The sequence below is a fragment of the Protopterus annectens genome, chromosome 10.part0 (assembly GCF_019279795.1).
Source record: "Protopterus annectens isolate FY-2018-M chromosome 10.part0, PAN1.0, whole genome shotgun sequence".
Lineage (NCBI taxonomy): Eukaryota > Metazoa > Chordata > Ceratodontiformes > Protopteridae > Protopterus > Protopterus annectens.
In genome coordinates, this window is record NC_056744.1 from 104,515,848 (window position 1) to 104,528,074 (window position 12,227).

Sequence of the window (12,227 nt, forward strand, 5' to 3'; positions counted from 1 at the left end):
CCCACACACCCACACCCACACCTACATACATACATACATACATACATACATACATACATACATACACACACACCATGGTAACTCAGTTAACAACCAATAAACACTGAATCTGGAGCATTTTCTGCACTTCTTATTGAAATGTGACATCATTAAACAAATAATCACCAGTTGAAAGCACACATTTAAATATAACTGATGACACTGTCCAAAAATATGCAAGCCAAAGCATCCAAACTGCATAAAAAAAGTAGATTTTTACTGAAAAACAGACAAATTACATAATATAAAAAAAAAATCAACAAAACAGTTGAATGACTGATAAGTACACAGTGACACAGTGCACAACTATCTAGTATCCTTGCTTTCAGCTCAGGCTTTATACTCAAATGTCAATTCAAACCAAACCAGGGGACATTGGCAGAGAGCTACATATCACATTTGCCCACACAACTCCCTCATTCTAGTAAAAGACACAAGTCACCAGTTCTCATACTGAGTTCAGCATTCTTGGTAGTAATGAAAGAAAGCTTTGAACCTTTTAAATTCCTTAATTTGTCAATAAAATTGCATCGTTTTCTTTTCTGTTGATGCCATTATTATCACCCTACACCCTCCATTTTAGTGTCCTTTTTTCCCCCTAGTGTCTAGTGCCTTTGTCCCAAAACTATGGGATATTACTTTTGTATCTCCAGGTACCACAAACCCATAAAATAAAGTGCCCTTTTCTTTTCTGACACTACTAGATTTTTTTTTCTTGAGCAATGCAACATTGTTCAGGTTAACATAATGTGCAATCCCCATGCATAGTGCACTTGTTATTTTGGAAATGATCAGCTAGTTTACTGATGGTCAGCTGGAATCATCTGTTTTGAAAGGTGTTTGGATTTATAAAGAGAACGGTTAAGGCATTCAGATAGCTGCAACAGTCAGTAGGGGACATGGAGAGAGATCCACAGCTAGTTACAGAGAAGGACTTCTGAGAGTTTAAATCAGGAGTCATAAGGGATCTGTCAAAGGATGATGGGACCCCTAAAAATACTGATACTTCCCTGAAACTACCATTAGAGCTGAATGCATGGCAGGAGCTGAACCCAGGAACATGGGGTATTCTTAAAATACATTAAAACCATGCATTCACAAATTACCCAAACATGGGTTCATAGGTACATACTAGGCTAATGACCACCAGGGCCTTTATAAGTCTAAACGTGCAGCCCGACCCACTTGCCTCCTCATGTGTCTTGATCATCTATTTGGAGGGGTATGTTAATTAGCAGGGTGCTAAAGGTTTTGGGTGGAATGTTAGTTATGGGATATTTACTATTGGCTATCGTAGTCATGGAGGCCAGATTAGAGGTGGATTTACAATTTCCCATCAAATAGTCAAGGTTATGCTCGACTATGGTCAGGGATGAACTCTGCTTCATATGTATGGACAGCCTATTCCATAGCAAGGGGATGCTCTGAGACACAATCTCACCAGCATATTCTATTTATGTCACAAGCAAAGTTCAGGTCATGGATCTAACATTTTGAGTGCCATTCATTTGTGGGTGTGCAAAGTCTAACAGAAGGCGTCCAAACTCAGGCAAGTTTTGGTTAAACTTCTGACATAAGGAACAGCCACCGTTAATATGTTTCATAATAGACTTTAAGATGGGATATTCATTAGACAGATCCTCCCTAAAATGGTAGTATGGTGGGTAGCACCAGACGCTTTAGTCAGACTCCAAAATCTCTGGTAAGAAAAGCACAAACCATCTATTACCAAATCAGGAAGGTTTGTCAGTCATCATGTCCTAAACTGACACATCCTGGATCCCCTAGAATGACACCAACTACACAGCCAATTATTAAAGCCAATTATCTTGTCTTTGAATCTCAACAGCATTCAGGGATGGTGGCAAAATACCACCAAGACCAAATACATTTCTGCCTCAGACACATGCATAGTATGAGCCATCGTATCCTACTACATACCTTTCAAAGTACAGCAATTAAGGTAATCACCCCCATATGGACCACTACCAACCTATAATCATATTGGTCAGGATGGATGGAAATCAGAGTTATTACATTCTGGATTCTGTCTCCTGGTTCCAGAAGAACAGATAGCAGCCATACTGTTATCCAGCCTGATGAGAGTGGTGTCAGTGTATTGGACAGCAAAGTCACCATTTTCCAAATTACAGCCGTGAGTGGATATAGACTTAGCAGAATGTAAGGGTTTGGGATCAGCACCAGCGTGATTCTCAAAGGTAAGTGTAGTGACTGTAAACCTGTGCAGCGAGGAAAGTGGAGTAATAAGAGAATACTGGCTGGAAGTTTATTTGTCCTATTTCTGGGATGCTTGGGAAGTCATTTCTTAACAACCTCAACATATGTAGATGTAGTGAAAATGTCCTGCTTTGTATGCGAGTGTGTCTTGGAGGGGGGGGGGGGCTCTTAAATGTGGTATGAGGTTTCCAAGTTCAGATGTTACACATACTGATTCATTATGCACAAGCACTCCTAATGTTGATTGCCGACAAGCGGGAAAAAAAAAAAAAAAAAAACACAGGAGAAGAGTACATTTCAAAAAAAATCTCTTTTCCTTAAAGCTTCTTTTTGCACTGGGGGCAAGACCCCCACACCCCGAACACACACACACCACAGCACACCAACTCACAGATAGTCATACCTTGGAGAAAAGGGAATATTCCAAGAAATGGTGTCTCAGACTTCTTTCCGACATTCAGTCTCCATGTTTCAGGATTTGCTCTAGAGGGTACTGACATTTCAAGTGGCTACCAGCTGTTACACTTTCTCACAATACTAAGTGCAATCATGACGGCTGCAGAAGGGATCATACTTAACAGATTCCACACTGCCAGCAGGCTTTAACAGGTCTAAGAACAGGGAGTTTAAAGATGGTTAATGCCAGACTGAAATTTTACAATTCTGTCTGTTAGAAGGTTGACAATACATCTGTTTGTGTCCACATGACAGCCAATGAAGATCTGTGCTTGTGATGGCTCCATCTGTGGCTTTGCAGTGTTGACTAATACTCCCAAGCACCAGATGAAATGGTGTAAACAGTCTTACTGTTTGTTAGGGCTACTAGGAGACAATTATCCAGAAAAATAGAGAAGGGAATACTCTTGTCCTGTCAGCCTGAGGTGAGCAACAACAGCAGACATGCATTTACAGAACACCCAGGGGCTGTGATAGGAACAAAAAATAAGGGCTCAGTGGGTAAGAAATGGTCCCAGTCTTGAATGGCAGGGAATTCCTGCAGAATTATGTTATCTTTATTTGTAGACAAATTCAGAATGTCCAGACAGAACATCCAGTTTCTCTTCTCCAAGCAGGGCAATATTAACTGAACCACAGCCATCTGGAATCTAATCTCTCTTATAGACAAATTTTGACCACTTAGATCAAAAATAAGCCTGAGGTCCTTCATCATCTTGATAAATAAAAAGAATTTCTAAGGGAGTTTGGCACCCCTCTGGCATGGTAGGACGCCTTAGAGTTTTTCTTTAATTAATACTCTCAGTACTCCTAACTTGGCCTCTGCCTTCTGACATCTTATTCCCTTAGTTTCCCTAGGAAGCTAAGTCCTTTTCTTTCTTTTGGTAACATTTCATTCCTCTTTCCCTGCTCTTACACTTTCTGTTTTCTTGGTTTTAGAATTAGGTATTAATGTGTATTATGATATTATTTGGATTATTTACATAGGTAAAGTTCTATTCTTTTGTGTAACCATTTTCTTTGTCTATATCCTACCAGTCTGTATTTGTTAATTGTGCTCATGATGTGTCTCCTTTTGTCTAAATGTGGAGCTTTTCTCCCCGGGCCTCTGCTGAAAATGGAAATATATCCAGTTGGACTAGCCCGGTCAACAAATGTAAAATAAATGTAAAATAAATAAAATAAAAATAAATAAATCTGAAAGGTGTAATGAGATGGACTCTGAACGATATTTGAAAGGAATGATGTATCCTCTCAACGCTATCTCTCTGACCCATTGCTACACAGGATGGAGTTACACTGCTAATATGAACCCCTTGCCTCAAACCTAAGAATGACTATGTGGTCCCTGTGTAATCATCTATGTAAGTAAGTAGGCATCCTTGAGTCCCAGATTGAAAAACCTGGTTCAGAGACTGCAGAATCCCCCTCTTTCCTACAGTCATAATACTTCTGTAGAAGCCCCACACAGCAATTCCTTGCCAGGAGGGGCATTCAAGAGCTAATCCTTAACATTCTTTGGCTGAATTTGGAGCCTCAGCATTGCTTTTGTTTTGATAACAGACCCAATAGCAGCCCTGCTGGATGTGGCATCTGCAGCATCATATCCATATTTAACAGGGTAATGCTGGAGTGGAGTGCAGTAGTTCTGCCCTCAGATCTCTATTAAATCCCTTCTCCTTTTTATTCCTCAGCTGAAGAGTTCTGGGTGGTACTTGGACATGCATCTGCCAAGTGCCCTGAAGAGCAGGGCAACAGAAACACACACCTTCTTCCCAAATGATTCTGGTCTCCTAAACCTTGTCAAATGCATTGTATGATGGTACTAATTTGGACTCCTTTTCTGGATCTAGGTGAGACACTGCTGGATCAGCTGTAGAGTTCTTGTGCAAATTTTGTATGACTCAGAGCCCAAAGAACCTATTAGTTTCTTCAACACAGGCATTTGGAGTCCAGTTCTTTTATGACAGCCAGGAAGGTATCCCCCTAAAACTCCAGCTGCTGGAAGAAATACCATACATGCACCTTTACCTCCCACTGTCCTTCCTTTTCAACTCTATTCACAAAACTGCCCACAAACATCTCTGTGTATCCAAAGCATATTAAACCACCATTTCTCATTTATCTTTTAACCATTACATTTTTCAAGTATTTCCTCCTCGCAATCCCCTCCTAACATTTCTGTGACTGTTTTGTCTGCTTTCATCTAGACAAATTTTCTTTCCTCTTTATAGCCTCCAGAAGCATACAATGCATTCTATATTTACCACACCAATACCCACACAATGCAAAGTTGAAATCAGCATTTATAAGAGCCAAATCCTACATTATACAGCCGAGCACCATTTTGGCCTTTTGTCACTATCTGCTCACACTGCTGGAAAGAATTCAGTTTATTGGATATAAATTCCTAATGTTTTTCTGTATTACACCCCCACACACGCACACAAAAATGTGCATTTTCCACTGGTCCCCCAGTGAACTGCATTAAAAAAGTGCAAGGTTAACAATACATCTAACCAGCAACTCTCCCTGCAGACCACCTTAAAAAATCATGGCACCCATCTACTTTGACATCAGCATACAAAGCTGATCTTGTTACAAAATCTCAGTGTAAAATTGACAAACACTGTAAAGCACGGACTCTCACCACTGAGCCCTGTGGCACTTCATTGCTTACTGATTATACAGCTGGATTTCCCCTCATGTAACTGCCATCCACTCCTCATCAGACAGCTAGTTTACTATCTATTCCACCATTCTGCAATCCACAACCATGCTCTTAGACTTTTCTCTCACATTCCTATTAGGCACCGTCAGAGGCCTTACCTAAGATGAAAAGCCCTTATGTACAGCATTCCCTTGGATTACATCAGTGGTGACCCAGACACAGTAATGGATCAAGCTGGATCTGGAAGTCCTCCACTGTGAGTAATGTATCTGCAAGACATTCAGCACTCTAGAAATCTGCCTACCTGTTTACAATGATGAATAGCTTTTCTTCCATTCCAGGGATAGTCATGTAAAGTAACAGGCCTTCAGGCCTATACTTAAATTGCCCTTCCCAAGATGTGCCTTTTGGTAAATGTAGCTCAGTCACCAAACTATAATGCTATTACAACACTTATGAATGAAGCTGTGAAGTTCTGACAGTGGCTCAAAGACTATGGGAACTAACTTATCTGGACATTGCTTATCTCCAAAACTAAAGGAGTTACATTAATACATTTTCCTTAGTCGTTTTTTTTCTAGAGGTCAACTGCCTCCATCTGTACATGCTCTACCTTTCCATACCTTGTCACTCCTGTGCAAGTCAAAACAGAATTAGTTTAGTAATCCTGCTTGGTCTTCTGCATTTCCAACTCCATGTCCCCTCTTTCCAATAGGAATGCCCTACCAGTTTTGCCTACATTCCCTAAAGTACTAGAAATATCAGAGCTCATTCCTCAGCTTGCCTACCACCCCCACACTGTCCTCTCGACAGCTACCCTACTGTGCTGGATAAGGTCTGCTGTTAGTTTTACTGTACAAGCACAAGCATTTCCACTTCACACTTTCCATAAGGCTTTTTACTGATAGCCATCCTTTCATCACTGTCTTTAGCCAAACTACTTAGCTTCTTCACTAGCATGTGCAAGCTTCCAGTTTCAATACCTGCATTAATAAATTACCTGAAGTTTGCCTTTACAGTCTGGTTGACCTGCGTGGTACTATTAGATCTCCTGAGGTTATTAACTGCCCTGCTGTCAACTGGCCCTGCTTCCCCCTGTTGAAACAAAAAACAAAAAGAGAACGCATTATTTAATTTACTGAAAAGTAATTCAAATTCAGTACAATAAAAGCTTCATAAAACATACAGTAGCCAAATTAATAAAATAAAAAGCAAGCTTAAAAAATTTAATTCTCACTAGAAGGTAAAATATATACATAATAATGAGCAACAAATAAACATGCTAATACATGCTGCTTTTAGTTAAAAGCAAAATGTAAGAGACATAACTTAAAGTGCCCTTGTGAAAAAGCCAAATAGTTAGTTCTAATGTCGTAATAATTGAAACAAAAAGCCTTAATATCACAGGTTTCAAACTACATTCTTAGACCCGCAGTGGAAGATAATTATCACCTAATATGCCACTAGCAGCTCTGAGGAATTGAGATACAAAGTCCTGTATATCCAGATGAACTAATATAATGTAAGTGTACAAATTATGTGCAACCAGGCAGGCACAGCCTATGCAAGCTCCACAAGGCCGGCATAGTAAAATCATAACATGGGGAACTAGTCAGTGGGCAGACAGCAAAGTGCTGAACCACATGCATTTATATCAAGCTATTTCGGGAAGCCTTGTGTAAAGACAGTTGGAATACTCAAGGCCAAGGAAGGAAAATAAAGCTTGAATAACCAATGCCAATTCCTCTAGTGAGAGAAGGTGCTTGATCCAAGCTATATTCCTGACATGGCAATAAAAAGATTTAATAAAACCAGACATCTAGTCCTTAAGTACAACTGTAATAGCGAAGATAATTCTAAGACCATTCACTTCCAAAATAAATATTAACCTCATACCCTGCAAACAGCGCAAGGGCAAACATCTCCACAGCTCTAAAATTGGCATGCACTGCCACAGCAACAGCCTTTGATGAGCAGCATAGCAAATACAATACAAGCTTCTCCCTTGTGTGAATTCTTCTAAGGGCAACACATACACAGTAAATAAATGGAAGTCTGATTAACTCCACAATGTACGTAGAGTAATTAACTCCAAAATAAAATCTCACTGTGTGAACAGCTTGACTAATTTAGCTATGTAAATACTCCAAATGGAAAACTCTCTCATCAATCTAAACATGCAACAAATGTAGACAGTAGCCTGGCCTTTGACCACCATGTGTTTACACTGTAAGGAAATCATTCCATGTTGCACAACGTATAACAAAGGTATGGCATCTAGGTCCAAGGATGTCACATTTTCGCTGTGCTTGACCCACATCAGACCAGTCATCAAGTACAATCATCCCTTTGGTATGCATCTGAAAAAGCATTTGAACAAGTGGAGTGACCCCCGAGGTTCCTCACAAGAATACAGGGTATAAACATGTCCTACATGTACCACCTCAGAGCCCTATCCCTGTACCCTGTCCTGTATCCTACAGGCTGCTCAGAGGCAAGCTATGCTTGGTGTAGAATATATCTTGTCATCCCACTCTGATGGCCCTATTACACATCCAAAAAACAAATAGCATCAGAATTACCTGATCAAGGGACCTAAACCTCACCTGCAACATAAACAGGACAAGCTGCAGGGATAGATGCGTCTCAGAGACTACCTCTTCTCTGGAAAAGGCTTTGCATCCATGTCCTGTAGAGTTCATCCTTAACACAATTCAGAAGTAACTTGGACCAGTGGACAGGGAATCAGAAATTTATCCCTGGCCTGGCACCTATTATCTCTGGTAGACAGAGGCAGCCTGTAAATGTTAGACCACCCATGGCCAAGCCTATATATATATATATATATATATATATATATATATACATATATGTGTCATAAAACAGCCCTAGGGTATCAAAAGAAGTTGGATACATTTGAGCAGCATGGGTTGTTGTTGTGTCTTTCGGCTTTTCCTGGTTAGGGGTCGACACAGCGGAACTTCAGTCTGCTAATGATTAGCAGTAGATTTTTATGTGCTGAGTTGCCGGCCCTGACGCACAACCTTCAATGAAGGTACACCCATTCATGCATGTCTCCACACAGAAGACGCTCTAGCTGGGAATCGAACAGGCATGGGTAAGCTTTAAAAAATTCGCCAAGGGTTGTTGGCCTAGTAATTCCCTATGAACCTAATTACCAAAAAAAGAAATAGCACTCCTCAAGTGGAAAAGCTTCCAAAAGCCAAAACAGGTCCTGCTGCACTGTCTTGTCCAACAAAGATCTGAATTATCATTATCAGTGAGTCAGTTACCTCTCTTGAAAAATCACAGACCTGCATCAATACATACCTGACTGGTAAACCGCATACTATTGATCCATTCTAAGTTAGTCCTCCAAGAAACAAAACACTTCTATTTGACTTGAGCTTTCACATAGTCTTTCTGATTGCAAACCATTACTCAGCATGCTAACAGGTGAACAAGGTAAATACGAACTGGGAAGAGTGATCTACTGAAGATGTCATGGCCTTTTAAAGACTGAGACAAGTTTTTCTTGATCACCTGCAGTATATACTGAAAGAAGTCTAGATAAAACAGAACCCACCAGCTCAAAATTTGTCATGGTGTTACTGTTAATGCTCAAATTCCACTGCCATTTTTTAATATTTATTCAAACTGTAAATCAAAAAAAACTAATGTGCATTATTCCCTGGATTGTCAGTGAAAAGGGTCTCAGAACAGCCCATGTAACCATTAATATCAACAAAGGGTGGATCTCCAAGTTGGTGTTACCCTCAATCTCAGTCTCTTCAGAACTTCAATCTTGGGAAATCACCCCCTTTTCAATACTTTAAGTGTACTGCCTGTTAATACAGACCTCAGCAGACCAAAACCAAGTAAATATATAAGAGTTAAGTAAATTATCTACCATTATTTAGTTCCATACAGACAGAAAAGGCAAGACAAGTGTGCAGCTTCCAATTCTTCTCAAATGATCTACATTTAATTATCTTAGATAATTGCCTTCTTCCGAAGACTTCATCAGAAATTACAGAACTGAGGTCTGCACTTGGGGAAGATCCACTGTAAATCTGAAGCAGGTGAAGCTCAGACTATGAGATGAGTTCTACTAAAGCCAAATTCATTATACCTAGCTGGAAAACAAAGTCCAAAGTATGTCCAAAATCGGGGGGTCTTGGAGGCAAACAATGATCAAACTCAAGTATTTTCATAGGAAGGAGGGACATTCTTTTACAAAAGTTACCGATTCTGCATCAAACCAGAACCTGACATCACCCAAAACTAGCCAAATTTGGGCTACTCATAACCAAGATAAGGAAGTCTGTGAACTCCTTAAGTAACTTTTTCATACAACTAGGTGAATGACAGATGAGGAAATCATCAGTTTGTTCCTTTACCAAAAGCATACTTAAAAATTATGCTGCTCCTACCAATTACCTGGGTCCAGCTGCAGCAGCAAGTGAAGACACATCTCTATATATCATCAAACTTTGTAACATCACAGATACTGAATAATGCAAAACACGCTGAAGAGCTGCATAATTTTCTCAAAAGAGCTAATTGTCTAGCTAGGTCTCCACTACAAGCATTAGCACCATCACCTCTAACTTGCTATCAATTCCTAAAGTCAGTGAATACTTGCAATCAGCTGTGAGTTTTTGGGTTCTTTTTTTATTTGGCAAGGAGGCAAACTCCTCTGCACCCTCTGAAAGGAGACTCTACTGTTGCCACCAGCCTATAAATATACTGCCTTCATAGTTGCACAAATTCAGAGAAATATTTACAAACACAATGTCCGTCTATTTCATATTTTCTCACTTAAAGTTCAGCTGGTCGCAGTTTCTCTGCAATCAGCTGAATGTTTAAAAAAGGTACAGTCAACCAATAATCCCAGGACTGATGAAGATGGACTTGATATTACAGTACAGCATATTTAATGGGACCAAAGGAAAATTGTGTTCTCATCACCCTGACATAGTAGACATAAATTGTGGGTACTTAATTCCCTCTAATATGATTACACATTCTCCATTAAGCTTCTGAAACTTCAACAGTGTACCATAAGCAAACAGGGCTGCTGTTCATGTACATGTTTTAAAGAAGCATAGAGTGACAAACTAAAAAATTAAACATCATCTAAAAGACAGTAAAACTTCCAAAAAGGCTGCACACTAATCAACAGCATAACTATAGGTCTCCTAAAGTGAAAACAAAACTGAGGAGTGCCACTGAAAGTTTTTTGGTAAAATTCAGTTTCTGGCTAGTAAATGCTCTGCTTGGATGACAGCAAAGAAGAAATTCGGAAAACCCGAAAGAAAATCAACCAAAAAAGGATAAAGAGAAAAGACTCTGTGGGAAGGATTCTGTAGCTGTTCCGCAAAAGCCATTTACATGTCAGTTTTGGTTCAAGAGATGGCTTCCAGTCAGTAACTTTGATGAAACAATAAATCAAATGTACTCAAAGCTGTTTGAATTGATATAGTCCTTCACTGTTTCATTTATTTTAAACAAAAAGCTGGAAAAATAGAAACTTTAACTAGCCATTCAGATGAACTGACAAAACTGTACAAATCACAGGCTGACATGAAGAAAAAGATGGCTGAATATGAGGTTTCTCAAAAAGAATTGTTGTTAATTGAAAGGGCACATTGATTGTATGCTCCAAACATGGACATGAGAAAGCAATCAAGACCTATATTAGTAAAGTTGTAATCATACCAGCAGAAAGAGTTGATCCTGACAAAATTGTGGCAGCAGGGCAAAGTATTAAAACTGGAGACAGCAGAGTGTTTGTAGAAAATGACAACTCACTGTACACCAGGCAAAAGAGAAGCAAATGTATCCCAACAATCAGGAAATGTAGATTGCAGGTGTGAGATTTAAGCTTCTGTATCCAGCTGACTTCAAAGTGTTCTTTCCTGATGGATCAAAGTCATTTTTTGATGCCGAACAGGCCAAGGAGAAATAAAAAAGTTTATCTTACAAAACATGAGTCAGCAAGCAGAAAGAGACTTTCATTCTTCTGACAGTAAGGTTCATAGAAAGACTTTACCAGTGAAAACTAACGCTTGACAGACAGAAAAAAGCACAGGAGCTGACTAGAGAATCAGCAGTACCTCGATCTAGAACCAGAGTATGGTGTTGGGAGATGGGAGAAAAACAGGAGGAAGACCAGCAACTCTGAAATTAGTGAATAAATGGAAAACTATAAAGCATCTTATAACATTTGTGAAATATGGTTTTGGAAGAAAAAGTGTCTGAGAAACACTGGACTTTGTTAAACTTTTGGGTGGACTGTAAAGCATATACCTTACTTTATATCATTAATTTTTAGAAGGACACAAAAAGGGGGAAAACTAAATGTAAGTAACATTTTTATTCTTATCAATATTTGTATAAAATACTTAATGATATACACTGCATGTTATGTACAGTACAACAGTTTTGTGTAGTGTGGAGTCCAAGGTATTTTAAATAAGGGGGTTATGTCTTTTTAGTGACTGTTGTATGTGTTAAATATAGTGAAGTAAACAAGTACTTTTCTAGTTTAAGAAGTATAGGTTTTACAGTACAACAAGAGAAAAAAGACTGGGCAAAACCAAGTTGAATGTTCATATGCTGGATGATCTTGGGGTGCTGGGGTTAGTGTTGAGCATAAAAGTGCACTGATTATATTGTATGTAGAATTAGCATACTTTCTCTTTTTATTTTACAAAAGTTAATGTCTAGATTACTATCTTTGGCTTAAACTGTAAAGAGGTGTTTTTTAAGCATGTTGGCTTCAAAAATAAGACAAAACAATGAAAGCCATGAAAATGCT

The 12,227-nt window shown here is 39.1% G+C and overlaps 1 protein-coding gene across 3 annotated transcripts in view; it reads right to left on the minus strand.

Annotated features, from left to right (window-relative positions):
- Window positions 1-12,227, minus strand: part of CEP131 (centrosomal protein 131) — a 1,433,457-nt gene that overhangs the window by 1,224,333 nt on the left and 196,897 nt on the right. For all 3 annotated transcript variants that reach the window (XM_044085078.1, XM_044085077.1, XM_044085076.1), the window contains exon 3: window positions 6,405-6,499. In XM_044085078.1, coding sequence (XP_043941013.1) covers window positions 6,405-6,499 — 95 coding nt within the window. The remainder of the gene's footprint in view (window positions 1-6,404; window positions 6,500-12,227) is intronic.